Source organism: Gorilla gorilla, chromosome 6, assembly GCF_029281585.2.
Source record: "Gorilla gorilla gorilla isolate KB3781 chromosome 6, NHGRI_mGorGor1-v2.1_pri, whole genome shotgun sequence".
Classification (NCBI taxonomy): domain Eukaryota; kingdom Metazoa; phylum Chordata; class Mammalia; order Primates; family Hominidae; genus Gorilla; species Gorilla gorilla.
Genome location: NC_073230.2, coordinates 40,000,284 through 40,026,737, shown reverse-complemented (window position 1 = coordinate 40,026,737; position 26,454 = coordinate 40,000,284). Strand labels below are relative to the sequence as shown.

The following is a 26,454-nucleotide window of genomic DNA, read 5'->3' as shown; positions in this document are numbered from 1 at the left end:
GGGTTGCTTGGGACAATATCCTAATGAGACATTATCTTGTGACCAAACTCTGCTTGATACTTTTTGCAGCTCTCTGCACTTAGCATTCCACAGAAGCTAAGGGCCTCTTCCTGCAGAGGTCATTGCCTTGAAAGCTGGGCACCACTGTCAAAGCGATGTCAAAATGAGAGTAAATGAGTCATGAGTCTTTAGTTCATTCTGTGTGGTTTCTTAATAAATGAAGCTGCCGTTTAACTGTGAAGGAGGCCAGAAACCACATGGACAACACACAGGGTACTTCTAGAAGGACAGGTCAAGTCCAACTGTAGGCAGGGTGAACAGGATCATTTTATTCTCATTTATGCTTAAAATAAAGATAAAATTGAAGTTTTACAATTCAGTATGATTAGACGTGATTTATAATTTTAACAATTAAAAAAACAACAGAAATAAAGAACTAGTACAAACTTTAAAACTACCAGAGCAAAGAGAAACTACCTTTCTGATCAAAACATGTGCCACAGTTAAACTTCCTTAGAAAACTTTTCAAGTTTTCTCAGCTAAATTTTCTTAGAAAAGGTTTGTGAAAAGGCTTTAATCATAAATATTTAAACTATTTTTGTAACCACTAAATGCCTTCACCAACTCATTAATCCAGTGTTTTCTAAATTCAGGAACCAGTGACCAAGTGGCCTGAAACATGTAAGCCTTGATCTTATTCTTCCAGCTACAAAATACTAATATTTTAAGAAAACAACAAAATATTTTCTAAGCACAGAAGCTTTCTGAAAACTTCAATTACCTTTTCTGGCTCAGTACCTGACTGAAATGTTCAAATGTTCACATTTGCACACGCGAAAAAATTTGAGCAGCATACTACGTGGGTGTGAGAACCTGATGAAAAATAAGATTGGAAAAACCCCCTACACTGTGTTCCATTTACATGATTTAAATATATAGTTATCTTTCATATAAGTAAAAAGGTAAACTTTAGAACAGCACAGAAATACAAATGTATTCAGAGTTTTACAAAATATATTCAACCCCTCAGACATGCACAATTTTTTAACTTTGGAGTTACCATACAAGGGAACTAGTTTCCCCTCCTTCATAATGAAAGCAGGAAGTCATGTGTACAAAGTCATTCATATGAAAAGAATAAACATCCACATTCCTTTTCTTTGTCCTTGACAAATATTTATGGAATGCCGGAAATTATGGAAAAACAATTCCAATGTTACGAAGTCCAAAGAACTGGAATGAGAAAACTCCTCACGGCACATTATGCTGCATGGAATGACAATCATCCTCGGGGAATTAGGGCAGCATCTTCTACCACTTTTAAAGGCTACCATGAGACGGGGTGGAAATGCCACAAATGGCACCTCGTCTCTGATCAAAGATTCAGAGCATGCAAGTGTTGATGCCATGAAGAGTCCCAGCCTTCTCCCCACTAAAATACCAGGCAACACTTAGCAGCTGCTGTCCTAACAGGCTACTTTCTGCAACTGCTGACGCAGGTTAGTTCATGTGGTTAAAGGTCAGAAGGCTGGCCCCTTACAGAGCTGAAGTGCTCCCACACTCATCACTGGCTCTGGAGGGAAAAGACCACTAGCTGTAACTTCTACAAAACTTTTTTTCACAAAATATAAAACAATAACAAAACCTACCTGCCAGGGTGATAATGCTGTAGCGTGACTTTAAAACTTGTAACTAGCACAGTAAAATTCTAATCCCTTTCTAAAAGAATTCTTATAATCCTTAGCACATGAAATACTGCTCTCAAAATACTTTCATTCAGATTTTAAGCATCTTGTTCCTCAGCCATGCAACAATTTCTCACTTCTCTCTCTTCCTAATTTGTTTTCTCGTTGGCTTTCCAAAGGAAATTATTCTAAAAAACATCGGATGCTTAGTATAGAATTTGGAAAGGAAGATAAGGTTGAGCAAGTTACATCATATGCTCTGGTTTGCTGCCAAAGTATATTGCTGCTGTGTTTCTTAACAGGAAAGTGGACGAGAATTGTTTTAGGGCTGTGCTTGGCGGGGGGTAGTGAATCACTAATGGATTTGGGGAGAGACTGTTCATGCTGGTTATGTGAGCCAACTGCATATGCACAATCATTCTAAGCCTTCTTTGGACATGCAACTATTTCTATTCCACAACTGGTAGCTTTAACTCTCTCTTCCTTACCTACACCATTGTCATTACAATGTCTAGTAGGAATTGAAGTATACCAGGGACATTTTCCAAACACTCTTTTAAGTCACCTGGATAGTGGTGAAGCCACCACCAAGCCATTGATGTAGTGTGTGTGCCTGGCACATCTGAAAAAGGCTGGCTGACCCTGGTTCCCTCACACCTAGGTACAAATACTCAATTCTTAGACACAAAAGCCTTAGCAAGTGTGGCCACCAACACACACACACCTTTACCAGGGCTATGTCAGAAGATGACCTAGTGCTGGTTCCTATGGCTCACAGAGCCAGGGTTTGGAGAGAGGCTGCTGCTTCTATGCTGGCCACTTGGAGCCTAGAATCCAAGCCTGAAGTACGTGGGGGGGGGGGTGTCACATGACCAGGGGTGAGGCTTCCTGCCTTTGATTGTGCGAGCTGCCTTGGGGCCCCTGCCAACAATACAACGGCCAGTGTTCCTTGAAAAACTCCACCTCCCAGAACCTGAAGGAAATATAGCTATGGTCTTTTGACCATTTCTGTGATGAAAGTTGTATCTTCTGAGATACTTGTTTTATGTTGGAAAGTCAGTAAAGTAACCACTAAGAGTCAAACTCTTAGCTAGAAATGTTAATAGAAAGTCCGATCAAAGTGTATATTCAATGGGGAACAAGTGATATTAAAGCAAAGTTAAACTTCATGTAACTATTTTTATTTCAGTGGATTCCAAAGCATGAGTTGGGCTGCTTTTGAATAGTGGGAGAAGGGAGTTTACCCCAATCACAGAAACCATACCAACTGAAAGACAAATCAGCATGTTGCTGGACGACCCCTCACAGAGCTCCTAGATCCTTGAAGTGTGAACTTCAGCAGCTGAGAGGTAACAATTGTACACAAATCACACTATCATGCTCCAACGAATGATGTGGCCCTTATGAAACAAGATGTTAGAATGAATTCTTTATAGTCTCAGCGCAAAAAAGATTCAAGTACTGTTTAAGGTTTTGTTTGGTACTACTTTCTTCTCTTCAAACAGTATTTCCTGAGGTTAACTTTCTTGGAAGAAGTGGAATTAATGGAGTTCTCACATTCAGCCCTTCAATTTATCATTGCTGAATTATTGAGTTATGCTCAAATGAGTAATACAATTTGTGTTTAGAAAACACAAAGTGGAAAATTTAGAGACATTTAGATTATGTTTCTATGTTCATTTCAAATGCCTTGGGAGCATTTACTTCTTAAACATTTAGTGAGGAATAAACCAAATATAATCAGGGCCCTCCTTTATTTCCCCAGCAATCTGGGATAGATCATACTCACAATGTATTTCCCAAGTATCCTTTGTTACTAAAAGGCAGTCTGTTCCCCATAAGTACTCTCTGAGAACGGCCATCCCAGGTATCCTTGAAAAGCAAATGAGAGCTGAGCATGGCAAACACACGAGGTCCAGCTGTGTACAAATCATCAGTAGATGGCACACACATGCATGTATGTGCCTAACATGAAACCAGATGTCCTTTCTCAGATGACAGATGTCAAGGCTGCAGTTTTCTTCTCTTGCCTCTTACTTTGCTGAATATAAACTAAGATGAGATTTCTATTTAATACTTACAATCACCTTGCTTTTCTTTTAAGATACTTCTAGAAGGGGGTAGGGATTGATTATAGGAGGACTTTCAGTTAGGGAAGTAGAAGACTAAGTGCTTTGAAAAGCTTTATGAATAAGACTACAAGAAAAGCTGTAGGTCTGCAAACACCCAATAGAAAACTGTTTAAAAAAGAAACAGGCCAGGAGCAGTGGCTCATGCCTGTAGTCCCAGCACTTTGAGAGTCTGAGGCGGGCAGATCACTCGAGGCCAGGAGATCAAGACCAGCCTGGCCAACATGGCAAAACCCCGTGTCTACTAAAAAATACAAAAATTAGCTGGGCATCGTGGCGCATGTCTATAATCCCAGCTACTTGGGAGGCTGAGGTACAAGAATTGCTTGAACCCGGGAGATGGAGGTTGCAGTGAGCCGAGATGGCACCACTGCACTCCAGCCTGGGCGATAGAGTGAGACCCCGTCCCCGCCCCCCACCCCCAAAAAAGAGAAACAGATGGCACAAACTCTGGAATAAAAAAAAAGTGCTTGTAAGACTGCAACATGACTGCAGTTGAAAAATAAACACATAGGTCTTCTTTGAAAGTATTGCCCTACAGACACATTCATGTTAAACTGCTTCAGTATCATCGAACCATCACTCTGCTATTTCTCTGCACACCCACCTGCACAGTTATAAAGAGGAGGAAAGCACAGTGATACTCCTTGATGTCTGAAAGCAAGTTTTTAAGGATGTGGAAAGAACAAACTAAAAACGTAAAACAAAACACCCAGTCCTCAGAACTACCACCCCTAACTTTCATGTTTCTGGGAGGAAGTGAATTAATAAATGCTTTGTGGGTAGAAAGCAAAAAAATCATCACATAATTCAGCAAAATAATGAAGGCCCAACTGTATGACCCCTTCACTTTATAAGCACGTTTTAAGGCCAACTTTAGAGAAAATGGTAATATAAATTAATTTTAGCAAGTATAAATTACAATGACCATCTAGATATTCAAACACCAAAACAGAACAAAATTTACATAAGTAAAAACTCTTCTAAAGTAAACCAATGTACAATATCAGAACTCAAAATTCATTAGAAGGTTCACTGTATGTTTTAATCAGGCTCAGACTGAAATAAAAGTAGTCAATTGAAACCCCAACCTGGAAAGCCATCCCTGCTATGGCTGTGATTTCATCATTTCGGCATCCCGAAACATTCACTTAGAGCAACATCCATGTAAACAGTTCGACATATGGTCCCCTGCTGTGGATCTGTGGCTGGTAACAGCCTGGGAGCAGCAGACAGACAGGGGACACTTAAACCTCAGAAAACAATAGCAGCCTCTGACGCCTTGCTCAAGGCTTCCCATCCGGTGGCTCAGTGAGACTTTGGGAGGTGGAAGTGGTGAAAGTGGAAAGCCATGAAGACATAGCTGTCTTTGCACTGGAAAAAGCTCCTCCAACTGACTGGCCTGGATGGAGAGGAGAAAAACAAAAGGAAAAATGTCTTAACTTTTGTTACGAGACAGTGAAAGACCAACATAATTAATACATTTTTAATTAAAAATTTAAAAAAATGTTTTTTGAGACAGTGTCTTACTCTGTCGCCCAGGCTGGAGTGCAGTGGAGTGGTCACGGCTCCCTGCAGCCTCGACATCCTGGGCTCAAGTGATCCTCCCACCTCAGCTTCCCAAGTAGCTAGGACCACAGGCATGTGTGACCACACCTGGGTAATTTTTTGATTTTTTGTAGAGACAGGGTCTGGTCTTAAACACTTGGCTCAAGTGATCCTCCTGCCTCAGCCTCCCAAAGTGTTGGAATCACAGGTGTGAGCCACTGTGCCCAGCCAATAAATGTTAATTCACTAGAACACACCAATATGTTAATAGTAGCCAAAATATCATTTAAATTTTTAGTTTCAAAACAATCCCTTTCCATGGGAATGTCTTAAGGAAAAATAGATGATTTTTTAGCGTAGGAGCCTACTTGCCTAAGCATTCTGAAAGTATTCATCAAACTGTTTCTTTAATACCCTCAGTGCCAGCAACACCGGCTATGTATCAGAATTATTAGAGAGCTTAAAAAGTCAAACTGCTTTGTGTATCTTCAATACCAACTTGATAATCAATAACCATCTAAACAGGGAAGAGTGGTTAGACTGTTTTAGGGAAATGTGCTTTTGTCATCTAAAATGAAGTTATGTTACACAAAGATGTATACAGCTCTATCTGCCCCAGGTCTATTGTGTTTTATAGAACAGTATCTCAAAAGTTGATGTTAGGCCAGGCATGGTGGCTCACACCTGTAATCCCAGCACTTTGGGAAGCCGAGACGGGTGGTTAGCTTGAGTCCAGGAATTCGAGACAGCCTGGGAAACATGGCGAAACCCTCTTTCTACAAAAAATAGAAAAATTAGCCAGGCATGATGGCACATGCCTGTAGTCCCAGCTACTTGGTAGGCTGAGGCAGGAGGATCCTGCCAGGGGTTGCAGAGATTGCAGTGAGCCAAGATCGCACCATATTGCACTTCAGCTTGGGCAACAGAGTGAGACCCTGTCTGAGAAAAAAAGGTGATGCTAAGTGAAATTATTTAAGTTGACTAATACACTCCCATTATTCTTGGACAGAAGAGTATAGAAGAGATTTGGCTTTAGAATTTAACTATCAGTAGCAGCATCACTAAAAAGTAATAATGTATAATGATGTATCTATAATAATCTATAATATAGCATAGTTTTTCTATTAAAAAATAAAAATTCAAAATAAGTCAAACGCATATTGTTTGGAAATAAATGTTTGTGTGCTAAATTCCATTCCTTTGCAATAAAACTAACCTAGTGGTAGCGCTGTGTGTTGTCTTTACAAATGAGTCTGTAGAGTTTTCTGTCTCTCTCTAGGTATTCAGAAAACTAGGGATATAAGGACACCTACACAAAGATTACTTAGTTCTGGGGCTTTTGAATTGTGTTCAGTAACGGTTAGTCAACCTCTTTCAGAAGCTAGGGAAGTAGTAATGCCCTATTTTTACAACACATTGTATGACAAAGCAGATGGGGCAAAATGTAAATAATTGGTGAATCAGAGATAATTGGGAGTTTCTTGCACTGTTGCAATGTTCAGGTTTGAAACTACATCAAAATAAAAAGTTAAAAATATAGAAAAGGAATGAAAAATTTTAGAACTGATGTGGAACAATATTCAAAATATTTTAAGCAAAAACAGCTAGGTGCAGAAGAGCATGCTACCATTTGTCTGACTTTGATACTAATATTGGCCTCATCCAATGAGTTGGGGAGTATTACCTTATTTAAAGATTTTGTGTAAAACTAGTATTATTTCTTCCTTAAACATTTGACAGAGTTCAAACTGAAGCCACCTGGGCAGCCTGGTTTAAATTAAAAACCTTATGGCAAGGCTTTTCACGTTAAAATCAATTTCTTTCTTTCTTTCTTTAAGACTCTTGCCCTTGACAGGGCAAGACCCAGGCTGGACTGCTCACTGCAGCCTTGACTTCCTGGGCTCAAGCAATCCTCCCACTTCAGCCTTTCAAGTAGCTGGGACTGCAGGCATACACCACCATGCCTACTGACTTTTTAAATTTTTTTGTAGAGATGGGGTCTCACTATGTTGCCCAGGCTGGTCTTGAACTCCTGGACTCAAGCAATCCTCTCACCTCAGCCTCCCAAAGTGCTGGGATTACAGGTATGAGCCACTGCATTCGGCCCAATTTCTTTAATATATAATAGGGCTATTCTTATTTTCTTTTTGCAACTGTGTTGGTAATGCGAATCTTTAAAAGAATTTGTATATTTCATTTATGTTGTTAAATTGGTTAGCATAAAGTTGTTCACAATATTCCCCTATTTTCTGTTCTTTTAATTTCTGTAAGAGCTACAGTAATGTCCCTCTTTCATCCCTAATGTTGGTAATTTGTATCTTCTTTCTTTTTATCTTTACCAGATTTTATAAATATTGTTGATCTTTTTGAAAAACCAACTGTTGGCTTCATTTTCTTTATTGTGTAATACTACCTTAGAGGACAGCAGTTCCTAATACCTACTTTTATTATGAGTCTCTGCCATTTATAAAGAACTTTGGACAGCGCAGGGAATGGGGGAAGAAAACTCTGGTGCAGCTTGAATCTTGGTAGCAAAACAGTGACTTCATCAGAAAATTTTGTCACTCTCTATTAGATATAATGGAGTTTGACCATTTGGAATTTGGAATTTTTCAAATGAATATGACAAAAATTTAAAAAACTCTTGTATTACTATGTGATAACACAGATCTTTACAACTTTATGTTTGTTTTATCAATTACATATTAAAGATAGAAAATGGATGTGTTGTGATTCCAATTTGTTCCTGTCTAAAGGCATGTCTTACCAACAGCTTTTCCTGTTTGTACAACATTCCGGCTAGTTGTGACCATGACGTTTCCAATTTTTTTGCCACGTTCACTATTCTGAACAGAACTGGGTAAAAGATAAAAGAAGTGTTAAGTACAATTTAAAAAAAATCTCACACACGCACACAGACACATATAGACACACACACAATAATCACTCTGTAACCATCCAAAATTAGAATTACTGAGAAAAGAAGCTAAATTATTATTTGTTATGAATTAATTTATTAACCTTTTAAGCATGTGCATTTTCAGAATACACGAAAAGAACATACAGATGAACCAAAAAGTGGTGAGGACATAAGGATGTATGTATGGCTACATCTCTCCGACAGCCACGGTTTGCTAAAAGCACTTCACCAAAATAAAAATGGTAAATCCTGTTATTAGTTCACACCATCCTGTATGAAACAGTGGTGTTTTCACTTTGAAACATACACACTGCTGAGCTAAAGAATGTTATGCACATATTTGGTTACTATTTGAAGCATAAGTCTATCAAGTAGAGAAAAACAATTCCCAATTAGCAATGAAACACATGGCATAAATTCAGACTTAAGAATTTTCCCAGTATTTTCTCTAAGTACTTACTGTGAGAACCTTAACTTCATGTCTGATACTGAGTATTGGCCTTGAAATGGATGGCTGTAAAAAAAGTTTGAGTTTAAACTATCAGTATTTTACCAAAAAGGCTGCAAAAAGAGTTATCACAAGAAAATATTAGTAAACTTCTCATGGACGACACAGCTGGGTGGTAGTGCTGTGTTTGGTATCGGGAAACTTGGCTTTGGTCACAGCTCTCCACTTACAGTGACGACATCCAGAAAAGATTACTTAACCCCTCTGAGCTTTAGTTTCCTCACTTGTAAAACACGTGTGTTGTGTGTTTTGTGTGTGTGTGGGTGTGTGTGTAGCCTGTTTTAGTGCTATCCTGACATTCTAATTTATTTGGTCTGTCTTGGGTGGGGCTCAAACATCAACACATTTTTTACAAGCTTCCCAGGACAGTCAAGGTGAGTCACTGGTTTTAGGACATGGTCATAGATCATACCTTGATCCTGGCCATCTTATAAATGTGTGCTATTGGTTATGCAAAGATTTGTGGATGGATCAACAAAATCTCTACTTTCTGTTAGAAAAGCAACTCAAAAGGCAGGTCTTAAAAAAAAACAGCACTATCATTATTTTTGTAAGAAAATACATTATTCAGACTTCCCTATTTCCATTATATTAAAAGAAAAAAGTGTATTTTACATATAATATATATTATTTATAATATATATATAATATATAATATATTATATATTATTTATTATATATTATTTATATATTATATATTATTTATATATTATATATAAAATCAGGCATTCTGCAATTATACAGGCAGTAGGAAAAAAAATCAAGCAACTTAACCACATAAAATGGAGGGGTCAATAAATATCCAATTCTTATCTCAGGGGTCCCTCTGTCAAGGTCTAACAAAGAAAGTGACCCTAGTAAAATCCATAGCTACTTATAAAATTAATGGTTCTTCAAATGACAACAAACTACTCTTCATGGACCAAAGTAAGTATATGTGACACTTCTTATTCTTAGATTCCTGAATCACAGGATTGAAATACTGACACATCACTTGATCATTCTCTATGTTCCTGGAATGGCTATATTTAAGGGATGAAATATACCTGCTGCTTGTTAAGTTAGAATGCTGCCTTCCCTAATCTTTAGGAGTTAAAGGGTTTCATACTTCTCAAAAGTTATAATTAGTTTGAAATATTTCTAAATGACACCCTCTGATAACAACAGAAGTCTAGCATTTATTTTATTTTTTTGAGACAGAGTCTCACTGTTACCCAGGCTGGAGTGCAGTGGCGCAATCTCAGCTCACTGCAACCTGCCTCCCAGGTTCAAGCGATTCTCCTGCCTCAGCCTCCTGAGTAGCTGGGAGTACAGGCATGTACCACTATGCCCGGCTACTTTTTTGTATTTTTAGTAGAGACAGGGTTTCACCATGTTGCCCAGGCTGGTCTTGAACTCCTGAGCTCACGTGATCCGCCCACCTCAGCCTCCCAAAGTGCTAGAATTACAGGCATGAGCCACCAGGCCTGGCCACATTTGTTATTTTTAATTTGGTAAAAATGTTGAAAATTTGCTATTGAAGAAAACTAAACTATTTCACCCCAAAATATACTTCTTTGATGCATTTCAAAATGGCTATTCAGAAAGGCTGGAAATGCAAGAATTACTGAAAAGCTTTCTTTTTGGGGGTAGATTTGCATCTGTAGAGAAAATCTGCATTAATGCAGCCTGGTTTGCTCTGAGGCCCTCCAATATCAAGATATAGGAAAGATGAACCGAGTGTCTGACACCTTTAAAGGTCTGAAAAGAAACATTTACCATCAATTCTCTCTGAGGGCTGCTACCTGTGAAGTTTTATCTCTGTAACAAGACCAACTCTGCTAGCCAGGCCTCCTTTCTTCTCCCTCCCACAACCTGTCTTGCCACTATAACCTGACTTACCACCATAACCTGTTTTTGGCCATGCTCCAAGCCCCCAATTCTTTCTGTAACCTAAAGATGGTATGTATATAAACTTGTGTACCCCGTTGGCGCGTTGGGTACACGAGCTTGGGTACACAATCCAATCACCCTGTAGCTCTCCCTCATGCACATTAACAAATTTGCATGCCATTTCTCCTATTAATCTGCCTTTTGTCAGCTGACTTTCCAGTGACCCTTCAGAGGATGAAAGGGAAGTTCTCCCTTGGCCTGCACTATCATATCTGCATGGTTTCCCTACCTATATATTTCAGTTAACAAGTCCTTCTTCAGCCTTCTTTTCAATCTAAATAGCCTCAATTTCTTCACATGTTCTTCTAAGCACTATTTCATAATCCTTTTAAAACTCATTTCAGCTAAGGCTCTTTTGGACCTGCACTAACATCTATAGAGCTGGTTCAAGTTAAAAGCACCAGATGTAGTGACAGATAAAGATCTGACCAGGCCTCCCAGTGCAGGGCCCAGGGAGGAGACTAGGATGGCTCTGCGTGTTGACTGCTTGGACAGTCAAGGCCGACCTGCCTTCCCAGCACCACCCTGTGAGTGCCACCCTGCTAAGCACCTCCACATCTGTTTCCCTTCAGCACGCTGAGAATAGAGACTTTGTAGTCAGTGAGGGAGAACACTTTGAACTCAGCTCTTTCATTTAATACTATTAAAATGGTTTTGCCTTTTAATTCTGTTTTTACTGTATTCAAATGGCAATATAGGTTTCTGCTATAGCCAAGTATGATGATTAAATTCACCAAATTGGTGTTGAACCTAGTACTTTAAAAGATGGGGTCTCATTATGTTGCCTAGGCTGGCCTGGAAACCGTGGGTTCAAGTAATCCTCCTGCCTCAGTCTCCCAAATAGCTGGGACTATAGGCACCTGCCACCACGCCTGGCTAAATTTTTTGTATTTTTAGTAGATACAGGGTTTTCACATCATTAGCCAGGATGGTCTTGATCTCCTAACTTTGTGATCCACCCGCCTCAGCCTCCCAAAGTGCTGGGATTACAGGCGTGAGCCACTGTACCTGGCCTTATCTTTTAATTTAGAAAACAAGTTCCTGTATACACTATATCAACTGATCTCCTTCAATGCTCTCTGTTGTATTCACACTCAGATGTTATTGTTTCATAATGGCTGTAATCAATGGCCTTTTATGCCTGTGTGGGATAAAGCCTTCATCATCAACATTCAGTATTACAGCAGGTATTAAGTTTTGTTGAATAAAATTTAGAGTCTGATGTGGAAACCAGGTATGACCATATATCCAGGAGTCCAAATATTAACTTTTTTTTTTCTTTTGAGACAAAGTCTCCCTCTTGTTACCCAGGCTGCAGTGTAATGGCATGATCTTGGCTCACTGCAACCTCTACCTCCCGGATTCAAGGGATTCTCCTGTCTCAGCCTCCCAAATAGCTGGGATTACAGGCGCCCACTACCACGTCTGGCTAATTTTTTTTGCATTTTTAGTAGAGATGGGTTTCAGCATGTTGGCCAGGCTGGTCTTGAACTCCCGACCTCAGGTGATCTGCCCACCTCGGCCTCCCAAAGTGTTGGGATTACAGGCATGAGCCCAGCTTCAGATATTAACTTTAATTGGTTTCGCATACGTCGTCATGTTTTAAAATTGCCTCCTAATTTTACTCATGCAGTAAACCAGTGGTATTTCCTTCTAGGATTCTATCTTGTTGAACCATTCTGTTAAAGAACAGCTCCAGGGAGAAAGAGAAGAATCATTGTGTACTGAGCATCACCAAGTGCCAGGGACTTCCTCTCTGAATCACATCGAGAGCCAGGGAAATGTTAGTGCTTCCCATAATGCTCATGCTTTTTGTATAACAATCTGAATATGGAAGCAGTTTCTAAGCTGTTTCTCTATATTTGGGAGCCTTTTTATGACCTACTTAAGGGGATTTTTGAGGATATTCACAATATCAAAGTTAAAATAGATTTTTCTCTGTATTGGGCACTCGTAAACCAACCATTTATGTACTATCAATCTTCAGAGGATGCGCTTACTTTGGATTTATTTCTGCAAGTGCTGGATGCTTGTTGCTGTTCCACACCCTGTAGTTGTGAGTATTCTTCCATGCTGTAACAAAAGTTGTCCCATAGTCCGATAATATCTTTTCATTGTCTGTCAAGTAAATATTTGAAAGAAGTTGAGCTGGGCTGTAGCCATTCAGGGATGTGAAGATTATAACCAAAAAGGGTAAAGGAACGACTTTATCCCCTTGCCATCCCATATTTGTGGGGAGATAGCCTACCAGATGTCAGGAAACTTGGGTCTAGTTCCAGAAATCCTGTTAAGGAGCTATGTGGCCTTTGGCAAGTCACTTAATCACTCAGAACTTCATTTTCCTAACTGGAAAATAAGAGGGTTGAGCCAGATATTTTCCAAGGTTCCTTACAACTCCAAAATATTTCCATGTTCTCCTTACCATTATGAGGACAGTATTAATTAATCAAAAACTGTATGCTTGACAGTGAATAAACATACTGATTGATATGTATGGTACAGGCAGTTGGGATATCTTTCTACTTTTTTATAAATGTCATTTTTCTACAAAAAAAAAAGATTAAGAATGAATACACAAAGTGGTTCTTTCAGTCATGATGTTCTCTCCTTTGGACTTTATTTGGTGTTTCATTCTTGAATTTCCTAGCATTTCACTGTCAAAAACATGTAAAAAAGGCCAGGTGTGGTGGCTCATGCCTGTAATCCCAGCACTTTGGGAGGTTGAGGAGGGCGGATCACTGGAGGTCAGGAGTTCGAGACCAGCCTGGCCGACATGGCAAAACCCTGTCTCTGCCAGAAATACAAAAATTAGCCAGGCGTGGTGGCGGGCACCTGTAGTCCCAGCTACTCGGGAGGCTGAGGTAAGAGAATCACTTGAAACCGGGAGATGGAGGTTGCAGTGAGCCAACATCATGCCACAGCACTCCAGACTGGGCAACAAGAGCGAGACTCTGTCTCAAAAACAAAACAAAACAAAACAAAACAAAACAAAAAAAGTCTTAAAAGAATATACTGAAAACTGATAAAGTTTTCAGCTTTATCAATACCATGGGAAAGCATCCATATGTGTTTCCTCCGCTTGGAAGATTAGAAATAGTTTGGAGAACTGATACAAATGGCTATTACTTCATATATTAATTTCATGTTGTTTGCTTTGAAGGTGAAATACAAAGTACCTTTTGTTGCTAGGAAAGGAAATGAATGAGATACACAGTTCCATACACAGCATAAAGAAGTTGTTCTAAGAACACTTCCTCAAGCAGTTCATTGGGCTGAATTTCCTCTTTTGACCTTGTTACTTGTAAGAGTATGGGCCTAAGCCAAACTGTTTGGGATCAGATCCCACCTAAGCCTCTTATCAGATGGATAAGCAAGCTATTTAACCTCTGTGAGCTTCATTTTCTCTTCTGTAAAAGGCAATGACAAGGTCCCTACCTTCAGGATTGCGGTGAGGATGAAATGAATTACTAGATGTAAAGTGCTCAGAACACTGGTCCCTGCATATATTTAATGTTCAAAAAAAAAAGTGAGCTACTATTAATCAGTGCTTACAGCCTCCCGGGCAAATATTTTTAAAAAAGCAAATTAATTAAGCTACATGACAGTGGAGACTGAAGTTTTCTTTCTAGATTACCAAATGATTTGGGGTTAAAGGATTTAATTTTGGTGTCTCAGCTGCTACATTGTTAGTGGTGGCAAACATTTAAAAATATCCCATTAACAAATGAGGGCTTGTTCCTCAGCTGTCTTTTACAAATGAAAAACTCTCCCGAAACCTACTTTAAAACTCCTATGTGCACTGTAAACAACTAACCTGGGAGCATGTGGTGGTGGTGGTGGTGTTGATTAAACAAATCTACTGATACAACAATGAATGTATCTAATGCCACTGTGGAACTGTACATTTAAAAATGGTAAAGATGGTAAATTTTATGCTATGTGTATTTCATCACAATTAAAAAAATAATGGTTAGTTAACTGCAACAAAAACACAAGCTCAACACATTTTTAACAATTCTAATAAATATCTGCCAAATGTCCAAGGTGAAAAGCTCACCACAGAGCTCCATTTTCACTATTTATATATTTCTTTCCCAAGGAGAATGAGATAGTTTTAATGCAGGAGTAACTCCATGTTTACCTGCCCCATTTTAACCATTTAATAGGAATAATAATATTTCTTAGAATGGGTGATAAATTTGAAGATTTAATCATTTACAACACGATTTTCAATGATTTCTATTTTTTATATTCTTTCTCCCTTTATACATCTTAAAAAACATGTAGGCAGTATTCACAAACAGCTGCCAAATACTGATGAATATGAAGCAGTCGTGTAAAAGTGATGATATATGTTCATGTTATGTTGGTATGTGTTGTTTCTATTATAAAGTAATAGTTTCAGAAAACATGTATAAAGGGATCCATTTTTGTAAAAGGACCACCAAAAGTACCATAAAACCAAAATCCAAAATACATGCATAGGAAAAGATCTGCAAGGCTATAAAGTACTCAAGACGTTAAAAGTGGCTATCTCTGTATGAGGGAATAACTGGTAATTTTTCTATAAGGAATATGTATTTATTGTGCAATCCAAAATCTCATAAATGTTACAAAATGAAAAATTATAATAAAACAGGTAGCTGTATGCTCCGTGTGGTTTCTTACCTAATTGCAGTGTGGCAGCCAGCAGGGCATGAATGTAGACCGCAAACTGCGCCCGGATCCATTCGTCACCTCCCTCCCAGCCCGTGCCATCTAGGAAGACGTCATCCCGATTCTCAGTCACGTGCCTCACTAGGTAATCTGCGAACCTTAGGTCTGCAGTGGTTGGGTTAAGCAGCTTCCTGAGTTCTGGATCATGGATCTGGATCAGAGCTTCTTCTACCTAGAGGGTATCCAGGTACAAGTCAGAGTCTGGGCATTCACGCAGACATCCATGCCACACTTTACAGAGTAACTACGGGGAAGGTGGAGCTGGAAATAAAAAATATGAATAATAGCATTCTCAAAAGGTGAGTCTAAGAAAGAGGTTTGTACACTGAAGTTTTCTTTCTATTTATAAAACGCTCATTTTCTGTTTTTAGAAAATACACACATAAATATAGTACTTTAAATTACAAAATTACTCACCTAGATTGCAAATATTTGGAAAAAAATATAGAAATACATAAAAATCACCTTTATTTCACTAGCAGAAATGAACACATTTAACAAGTATAATTCCTTAAATACTTTTTCTTTTGAGTGCAGATACTTTCTTTTTTTTTTGAGATGGAGTCTTGCTCTGTCGCCCAGGCTGGAGTGCCATGGCACAATCTTGGCTCCCTGCAAGCTCCGCCTCCTGGGTTCATGCCATTCTCCTGCCTCAGCCTCCTGAGTAGCTGGGACTACAGGCGCCCACCACCGCGCCCGGCTAATTTTTTGTATTTTTAGTAGAGATGGGATTTCACCATGTTAGCCAGGATGGTCTCGATGTCTTGACCTTGTGACCCGCCCACCTCGGCCTCCCAAAGTGCTGGGATTACAGGCGTGAGCCACCGTGCCCGGCCAGATACTTTAGAATATCTTATTATGTAATATTTGATATACTAAAAAATACATGTAACTTACAGGTTAGTTTTGAAGTATAATAATAAAATAAATTCCTACGAACCCACCAACCAACTACAGAACTAGAATGTAACCAATAATGTTGAAGCAGCTTTATGGTCCTCCCATCTGTATCCTCCTGTCTTGGAAAATGTATATACTTTTTCTTCTTCAAATTTGGGATTATAATAAATACATCTTTGAATCCTGGACTTTCATTATATTATAACCATTCACCCAAGAAACATGTTTTCATACTTTCTGTCAGAAACTACAAAAACCTTAGTGTGGCTGAATTTTTTTTTTCTTTTTTTTTTGAGACAGAGTTTCACTCTATCGCCCAAGCTGGAGTGCAGTGGCACGATCTCGGCTCCCTGCAACCTCTGCCACCCGGGTTCAAGCGATTCTCCTGCCTCAGCCTCCCGCGTAGCTGGGATTACAGGCACCTGCCACCATGCCCAGCTAATTTTTGTATTTTTAGTAGAGACGGGGTTTCACCATGTTGGCCAGGCTGGTCTTGAACTCCTGACCTCATGATCCACCCGCCTCAGCCTCCCAAAGTGCTGGGATTACAGATTTGAGCCACTGCAGCTGGCTTTTTTTTTTTTTTTTTTTGAGACAGGGTCTTACTCTGTCACCCAGGCTGGAGTGCAGTGGTGCGATCTTGGCTCACTGCAACCTCCACCTCCAAGGTTCAAGTGATTCTCCTGCCTCACCCTCCCGAGTAGCTGGGACTACAGGCATGCACCACCATGTCTGGCTAATTTTTTTGTATTTTTAGTAGACACGGGGTTTCACCATGTTGGTCAGGCTGGTCTCGAACTCCTGACCTCAGGTGATCCGCCCACCTCGGCCTCCCAAAGTGCTGGGATTACATGTGTGAGCCACTGCGCCGAGCTTCATAAAATTTCTCAAAAATTATTTCAGGCTGGGCGCGGTGGCTTACGCCTGTAATCCCAGCACTTGGGGAGGCTGAGGTGGGTGGATCACCTGAGGTCAGGAGTTCAAGACCAGCCTGGCCAACATGGTGAAACCCTATCTCTACTAAAAATAGAAAAAATTAGCCGAGCGTGGTGGCGGGCACTTGTAATCCAACCTACTCGGGAGGCTGAGGCAGAAGAATCGCTTGAACCCAGGAGGTGGAGGTTGCATGGAGCCGAGATCGCGCCATTGCACTCCAGCCTGGGCAACAAAAACGAAACTGTCTCAAAAAAAAAAAAAAAAAGATTATTTCAGTTGTAAAATAACAAATGATTTAAATTTCTTATATATCGAAGTCAAATATTTATTCCTAGCTTTTGTCTTGGTATCAAGAGCATTCTAAACAGGCTAGAAGGATTGAAATTACTTAAACAAAAAACACATGTTAAAAATCATGAGGTAGTGGTAGGCCCAGTTGCCCAGGTTGGAATCCTGGTTTACCTGTTTACTGGCTGTTTGATATTGTACAAATCACTTCATCTCTCTGTTACTTTGCCTCTGCAGGTATAAAATGTGGATAGGACAGTGCTATTGACTGTTTTTATGAGAATTAGACCAGTTAATACACATAAAATACTTAGAATACATGGCATACAGTATGCAGTTATTATCATTATTAATGTTGTTACTATGTATTCATAATTGTAGTTAAGAAAGGAAAACTGGGATGAGCAGGGCCAAATACACACACTCACACATAAACGTACTTCCACAATGGCATCACTGAGGTGTTTCTGTTGTCGAAAAAGGATGTTAGTAGCTCCAGCAACAAACCCCCGAACGGTGACATCGGAGAGAAGATGATGCTGCTGCAATGCCATGTAAGGCAAACACAGATATCCCTATGAATTAGAAGAGTAATAGAAAATATCAGAAAAGTAAAAGGTTACCTTTCTCTTTAAACTTAGCGAGCTAACAGTAGGAAAAGAAACTTCCATTCTTCCTTGCCCTGTCTGTAAGTCAGCTAATCTTTGACTCAATAAAATAATATTCCAGGGGAACTTCAAGTCTTGACTACAGTTAAGTCTAGTTAATGATTAGCTAATTGTCTCCATGAATGGTCAAATCTTGGCAAGGTGGTTTAATATGAAGGTTGTCTTTCTTGATCACTTTGTTCTCATTCAGTTTAAAAGTCTCCACAGTAACTAATGAATTGAACCTTTTCACTTAGGAAATGAAGCATTAAGCCTGTTAGTAAGTACGTTGTTTAGTAGAAGGCTGTTAAAAATTTAAAATACATGCATCTGCACATAACCACCGAAGCACTATTAGAATAGCAAGGTACTGCATAGCATTTGTTATACCGTCCTATGTTAAAAATCATGCAAAAAGATTTCAAGATATTTGTTACTAAATATTTAAAGCAAAAATGACACTGGTAGTATCTGTGTATTTAATTAATTTCCATTTGAATTTTATTTGAAAACAGCATTGCTCCAAAAATTACAGTGGAATTGCTAAACTGCAGCAGGCATCTAAGTATACAAAAAATCCAGCATACTTCCTGAGAGTACAAGTGTTAACACTGGAATGATTCACTGAAGGAAGATATGCAATTTCTGCTGAAAGATTCTAAATCAGAATGGGTTTTCAACAAGTGGCATGACTTGTATATACAGCCAGGAAGGCAGACTCACTGAGCCCCTCAACTTGTTTTCAGCCTCAAGTTCTATAAGTTTTATTTTTTTACATCTCATCACTTTTTAAAACAATTATGTCATCTGGATAATATCGTGTTTACATCATGAGACAAATCTCTCTGAAGGCAGGGGATACCCGCTTTGCAACTTGATATTCTTTATTCCAACTAGGAGAGCGCTTTGTGTGTAACTAACAGGTGGTTGTTAAATACTTAACATGAAAGGGAAGACTTCCAAAAGTTGGAATATATGTCTAGTAATTTGGTTATATTCTTACTCTTGAAAATGTCTTTTGTTGCTTGATCAGACCCTAACAGAAGCAGCAAAAATAAATCCATACCTTTGCATTAGAGATGCTCAGTATAGAGCTTCTCAACCCAGGCTCCTCATTCAGAATCAGTATTATATTTCATCATAATAACAAAACTAAAAAGTATGTTTTTAAAAAGTAGGTCAAAGCTTTCAAGAAATGTTTAAAAATCCTTTAAAAATTTATAAATATGTATGCCTTTTAGCCCAGCATTCTACTTGTAATTTATCCTACAGTATCCTACAAATATTATATCATATGTGATATTATATTTATGAAAATAAATGCAATACCAAAAAACTCGAATCCAAACTCTTCATGAATAGGGGACTAAATAAATGTTCATCCATACAATGAACCTGCAGCCATAAAAAGTGATGATATTCATCTCCAAAGAATATTATGGGCTGGGCATGGTGGCTCATGCCTGTAATCCCAGCTTTTTGGGAGGCTGAGGCAGGTGGATCACTTGAGGTCAGGAGTTCGAGACCAGCCTGGCCAACATGCTGAAACCCTGTCTCTACTAAAATTTCAAAAATTAGCCAGGCATGGTGGCGGGCACCTGTAATCCCAGCTACTTGGGAGGCTGAGGCAGGAGAATCGCTTGAACCCAGGAGGTGGAGGTTGCAGTGAGCCAAGATGGCATCATTGTACTCCAGCCTGGGCAACAGAGTTAAGACTCCATCTCAAAAAAAAAAAAAAAAAAGAATATGATGTAAAAAAAAGAATAAGTGGGCTGGGCGCGATGACTCACACCTGTAATCCCAGCACTTTGAGAGGCCAAAGTGGGAGGCCTGCTTGAGCCCAGGAGTTCCAGAATGGCCAGGCAACATAGTAAGACACTGTGTCTAGAAAAAAGAAAAATTAAATTAAAAAAAGGGCTGGGCGCAATGGCTCACACCTGTAATCCCAGCACTTTGGGAGGCTGAAGAGGGCAGATCATCTGAGGTCAGGAGTTTGAGACCAGCCTGACCAACATGGTGAAAGCCTGACTCTACTAAAAATATAAAAATGAGCTGGATCCAGCTGTAATTGCAACTACTCAAGAGGCTGAGGCAGGAGAATCGCTTGAAAAGACCAGGATGTGGAGGTTGCAGTGAGCTGAGATCATATCATGGCACTCCAGCCTGGGTGACAAGGGCAAAACTCTGTCTCAAAAAATAAATAAATAAATAAATAAAAATAAAATAAAATAAAAAATAAAGGGCAAAAATGGGCACATTCTGCTACCATTTGTAAAAAGGGAGGGGAAAATATGCATTTGTTTCTGCATAGAATACCCCCAGAAGAAAACATAAGACAGTGACAATGTTGGCTGCCACTGGAGGGCTGCTGGATAGCAGGGGATGGAATGGAAGGGAGACTTTTTATTAGTGATGCTTTGAAATCTTTCAAATATTGAACTAAGTGGAAACATTACATATTTATAAAATTATTTAAAATAGTTCAAAATAGCTTTAAAATTGTAGCATTACTTGCTAGGTGTGGTGGCTCATGTCTGTAATCCCAGCACTTTGGGAGGCCAAGGCGGGCAGACTGCTTGAGCTCAGAAGTTTGAGACCAGCCTGAGCAACACGGTGAAACTCCATTTCTTCCAATAATACAAAAATTAGCCAGGTATGGTGGCCTGCGTCTGTGGTCCCAGCTACTCAGGAGACTGAGGTGGGAGGATCCCATGAGCCTAGGAGGTCAAGGCTGCAGTGAGCTGAGATCACACCACTGCTCTCCAGCCTGGGTGAAAAGCAAAACTCTATCTCAAAAACAAACAAACAAAGTTACAAATAAAATGAAACTTAAGAGAATTATAAATTAAGTCATCTTTTGGGGGAGGCAATTGTGTATTTTTTTAAAAAGTACCAGATACAATAAAAGCCAAACAAAGAAATGGCTACTGCTCTTTAAAAAAGTTTCAAGACTCAGCAAAACAGAACAATACTTGAAATAATCTCCCCTATCTCTCAAACACTAAAAGTCACATTTATTTATTTATTTTTTGAGACGGAGTCTCGCTCTGTCGCCCAGGCTGGAGTGCAGTGGCGCGATCTCGGTTCACTGCAAGCTCCGCCTCCCGGGTTCATGCCATTCTCCTGCCTCAGCCTCCCGAGTAGCTGAGACTACAGGCGCCCACCACCATGCCTGGCTAATTTTTTTTTTTGTATTTTTAGTAGAGATGAGGTTTCACCGTGTTAGCCAGGATGGTCTCGATCTCCTGACCTCGTGATCTACCCACCTCGGCCTCCCAAAGTGTTGGGATTACAGGCGTGAGCCACTGCACCTGGCCAAAAGTCACATTTGTTTGGCCACAGATTGAGGTAACTTTTTTAAAAATTAAATTTAAAAACAATTTTATTTTTATTCTCGATCCCCAGTGCTTCATTTGACTAGCCTTAAACATTATTATTATTTTGGCTGGGTGTGGTGGCTCACACCTGTAGTCCCAGCTACTTAGAAGGCTAGGGTGGGCAGACTGCTTGAGCTCAGGAGTTCAAGACCAGCCTGGACAATATGATGAAACCCCAACTCCACAAAAAATTAGCTGGGCGTGGTGGCAGGTGCCTGTAGTCCCAGCTACTTGGGAGGCTGTGGTGGGAGGATCGCTTGAGCACGGGAGGTGGAGGTTGCAGAGAGCCGAGATTGCACCAGTGCACTCCAGGCTGGGCAAGAGTGGTGAGACCCTGTCTCCAAAAAAAAAAAAAAAAAAAAGATTAAAAAAGTAATTAAAATTTTTTAAATAATAATTTGTTGAGATGAGGTCTTGGTCTTTTGCCCAGGCTGGAGTGCACTGACATGACCATGGCTCACTGCAGTCTTGACCTCCTGAGCTCAAGTGATCCTCCCACCTCAGCCTTCCAAGTAGCTGGGACTACTGGCACATGCCACCACACCCAACCTTCTTTTTTTTTTTGGAGTGCAGTGGCACGATCTCGGCTCACTGCAACCTCCGTCTCCCGGGTTCAAGCGATTCTCCTGCCTCAGCATCCTGAGTAGCTGGGACTACAGGCGTATGCCACCATGCCCAGCTAATTTTTGTATTTTTAGTAGAGATGGGGTTTCACCATGTTGGCTTGGATGGTCTTGATCTCTTGACCTCAGGTGATGTGCCTGCCTCGGCCTCCCAAAGTGCTGGGATTACAGGCATGAGCCGTCGCACCTGGCTCCAGCTAATTTTTTGACTTTACTTAGTAGAGTTGAGGTCTCACTATGTTGCTCAGGCTGGTCTCAAATTTCTGAGCTCAAGTGATTCTTCTGCCTTGGCTGTTTTAAAGTTTTTTAATCGACAATAATTGCATTGAGGTAATTTCTTTCTTTTTTTTTTTTGAGATGGAGTTTTGCTCTTGTTGCCCTGGCTGGAGTGCAATGGCACGATCTCCACTCATCGCAACCTCTGCCTCCTGGGTTCAAGCGATTCTCCTGCCTCAGCCTCCCAAGTAGCTGGGATTACAGGCATGCACCACCACACCCAGCTAATTTTGTATCTTTAGTAGAGACGGGGTTTCTCCATGTTGGTCAGGCTGGTCTCGAACTCCTTGATCTCAGGTGAACCGCCTGCCTTGGCCTCTCAAAGTGCTCGGATTACAGGCGTGAGCCACCACGCCCAGTCGCATTGAGGTAATTTCTAAATAGAGTTCCATTATAGTGACTCAACTCATTTTACTAAATAATGGCAATAATCTCATAACTAGAAAAGAGGGAGAAAATTGATGCATGAGATTAAGTCAGGTGGGACTCCGAGCTCCAAGGGCTCCAGTCCTTTCTGGCCAGTCCTCCACTAACTATTTTGCTCCAATGTGCAGCCAATTCCAGAACACTTTCAGTAACAAGATGGGAAGACTTAAAATCAGGCAAGAATGGAAGAAAAGCCCTCAGGATTGTCTTTTCACATCAGAAAATAGCTACTGTATCTTCCTCGTTATCTTTTTTTCCACTTCCCTCATTCCACTTCAATGTTCCTCTGGTTAGAAAGTGATGGAGCAGCAGAGCATAAATATTACACAGGCACAAATCATCCTCTAATTTTCCTACTTCTCCTTCAGTGTCCCAGTTGCCTTCCCATCACCCTATGGGCAGCCTACCCCACAGCTGCCTCTAGCCCCGCCTCTTATTCCTTAGCAGCTGTTTCTTCTCTACACTTCCTGAATCAGCTCTCAGGCTTTCCTGAGAAGGATATTTTAGAAGCTAGTATCCACAGCATTTACATAGTAAGCCTCCTCTCTGAAACTGACATGAAAGGCATCAACCTCAGGCAAGTTCAAGTACCAGAGAGAGGATTAGAAAGTTAGGAAGCCGAAGACTTTCTTCCGGAAATAATTGTTTTATTATGTAGAAATTTGTTTCCATTTATTCTGCAGCAATATTCCCCAGGCACCCAGGCTTCTCTCCGGCTATTTCTAAAATTACTTTTCAAAATATTTTGCTAACCTAATTCCTTCTGTACAAGGATTTTAAGATCTTCAAGAGAAAAAAGCCTAAAGACAATTCGGTTTTAAGAATATTTTATCTTCCAAAGTTACTGACATGAAAAAGTCAGCATTGGCATTTGAAACTGTGATTAAAGAAATTAGATTTTCATCCAAACACTCAAAAAACATAAAACCAAAAAGACAAATATTTTATAGGGATGTTAGTAAGCCCGTCATGTATTTAATACTGATATTGTATATGGCACACAAATCTAATATTCCGCTAAACATGCTTTATTGACAAGACACAAAATACATCTTTACATTGCTTTGTCAGCAACCTGACAAAACCAAAATCCCTCTCCAGTTAATTTCCCTCTTGATATCTTCACAATAGTAAAAATTAGAGGGCAGGTCGGTGAAATAGCAAAGTCGGGGCTCCGAAAGGTACAGGAAGTCATAACACAGCTCAGAAAGCCCGCAATTTGTGGCTACTTGCTTTACCAGTAGTCTGACAAACCGGAGTTTTCTCCCCAAGTTCTTAAATTCCAGTTTTAAGAAACTGCATTGATTTAATCATGAAATCAGTTAAGATAATTTCAGAATCCCAAGCAGGTTACAAAATGAACAAAGATGGCATTCTGTATTAACTATTCACCAACAATGACTCTCGGCAAGTACATTTTTGCAAAGCTGGGTAAACCCAGAAATAATTTATCGAATAATATAGGAGAGGAATACATACATTGTTCAAGCCAACACTACCCATCTTTCTTTTCCACATAAAGTGGAATACCACTTCATGGATACCAGACAGTATTCAGGGAAAAACAGAATACTTTGTTCTAGTAAGACTGCCTTTCATGGTAGACTGCAAGATCACAGATGGCAAGAATTCAGAATCTAGTGTGGTGTCTGGCTCATGGAAGGGCAAGAAAGACAGTTGGTTCTCCACATCCATGGGTTCCCACATACCAGATTCAACCAACCTTGGATTAAAAATATTGAGAAAAATAATAATACTAAATCAACCCCAGCATAGTAACTATTCACATAGCATTTACATTGCATTAGGTATTATAAATAATCTAGAGGTGATTTAAAGTGTACGGGAGAGGCTGGGAACAGTGGCTCATGCCTGTGATCCCAGCACTTTGGGAGGCCAAGGTGGGTGGATCACCTGAGATCAGGAGTTTGAGACCAGCCTGGTCAACATAGTGAAACCCTGTCTCTACTAAAAATACAAAAATCAGCTGGGCAGAGTGATGGGCGCCTGTAGTCCCAGCTACTAGGGAGGCTGAGGCAGGAGAATCGCTTGAACCTGGAAGGTGGAGGTTGCAGTAAGCAGACATCACGCCACTGTACTCCAGCCTGGGGGACAGAGCAAGACTTTGTATCAAAAACAAAACAAAACAAAACAAAAAACCATACATGGAAGGATGTGCACAGGTTATATGCAAATACTATGCCACTCTATATAAGTGACTTAAACCTTCTCGAATTTTGGTATGGGGGATGTTCCTGGAACTAATCCCCCATGAATAATGAGGGATAACTGTACTTGTAGAATAAGAAATGAAATAGATTTTTTTTTCTGCTCTACTTTGAAAAACAATTCACAAATAGCAATAAAAGTTTTTCTGCAAAGGATGAAAAAAACATCCAAACAATGTAGCTTCCAGAATATGTCTCAGCATCAGTGTAACTTTATTTATTTTTATATAGAGACAGGGTCTTACTCTAAACTCTAAAGCTCAGGCTGGAGTGCAGTGGCACAGTCATGGCTCACGGCAGCCTGAAAGTCCTGGGTTCAAGAGATCCTCTTGCCTCAGCCTCCCAAGTAGCGGTGACTACAGGGATATGCCACCATGTCCAGATAATTTATTTTACTTTTTTGTAGAGATGACGTCTTGCTTTGTTGCACAGGCTGGTTTCTAGATCCTGGTTTCAAGCAATCCTCCCCGCCTCGGCCTCCCAAAGTGCTGAGATTACAGGTGTGAGACGCTATGTCCAGTCCAGTGTAACTTTCGACCCAGTGAAGTTGACTGCTTCATCTTAATGCATTACTGACATTAAGAAATGATATCCTGAAAAGACTGTGAATTAAAGATTCAATTTGATTTACTATATTGCGTTTAAGTTATTAAAAAATTTCAAATACATTCTGAATGGTTTTTATAAAAAGATTAAAAAATAGGGTTAGAACAATTAGCCAAAACAGTTATATTCAAATGAAGTTTACTAATATAAGTACACTTAATAAGTGTATGTGTTAAGTATACTTAGTAAATACATATGTATAATATCTGTATTTGTTAGTTATAACTTACCTCACTTACAAGTGATATAAGTTAGACATCTAAGCTTTTTTCTTTTAAAACTGTAGTATTTTAATATACATAGGCACCTCTTTTTATTGTACTTCACTTTATTGTGCTTTTTCTAAGCTGAAGGTTTATGGCAACCCTGCAACCATCAAGTCGGTCAGTGCCATTTTCCCAACAGCCTGTGCTCACTTCCCTGTCTCTGTCACATTTTGGTAATTCTCACATCTCACACGTTTTCCTTATTATTGTGTTTGTTATGTTGATCTGTGATCCGTGATCTTTGATGTTACTATTGTAATTGTTTTGAGTGACACGAACCACGCCCACATAGACAGCAAACTTAATAAATGTTGTGTGTGTTCTGACTTCTCCAATGACTGGCCATTCCTGTCTCTTCCCCTGTCCTCAGGCCTCCCTATCCCCTGAGATGCAGCAATATTTAAATTAGGCCAATTAACAACCCTACAATGGCCTCTAAGTGT

The 26,454-nt window shown here is 39.8% G+C and overlaps 2 protein-coding genes across 10 annotated transcripts in view; one reads left to right on the top strand and one right to left on the bottom strand.

Moving 5' to 3' along the window:
- The window catches only part of LOC109027749 (protein C-mannosyl-transferase DPY19L1-like), a 135,533-nt gene extending 127,448 nt beyond the window's left edge, over positions 1-8,085 (top strand). For 5 of the 6 annotated variants that reach the window (XM_055347528.2, XM_063708097.1, XM_055347529.2 and 2 more), the window contains one exon: positions 2,875-5,181. In XM_055347528.2, the coding sequence (XP_055203503.1) occupies positions 2,875-2,891 (17 nt within the window). In that variant the 3' untranslated portion in view covers positions 2,892-5,181. Of the gene's footprint in view, positions 1-2,874; positions 5,182-7,353 lie in introns of those variants that run through there. The other variant, XR_010134441.1, reaches the window with a different exon arrangement.
- AVL9 (AVL9 cell migration associated) overlaps positions 310-26,454 on the bottom strand; it is a 91,842-nt gene continuing 65,697 nt past the window's right edge. Inside the window, exons 12-17 of one of the 4 annotated variants that reach the window (XM_004045289.5) lie at positions 18,003-18,137; positions 15,391-15,610; positions 12,723-12,840; positions 8,743-8,796; positions 8,130-8,218; positions 310-5,216 (exon numbers count right to left, since the gene is read on the bottom strand). In XM_004045289.5, coding sequence (XP_004045337.2) covers positions 5,101-5,216; positions 8,130-8,218; positions 8,743-8,796; positions 12,723-12,840; positions 15,391-15,610; positions 18,003-18,137 — 732 coding nt within the window. In that variant the 3' untranslated portion in view covers positions 310-5,100. Of the gene's footprint in view, positions 5,217-8,129; positions 8,219-8,742; positions 8,797-12,722; positions 12,841-15,390; positions 15,611-17,990; positions 18,138-26,454 lie in introns of all 4 variants that reach the window. The other 3 variants (XM_055347520.2, XM_055347521.2, XM_055347522.2) reach the window with 3 other exon arrangements.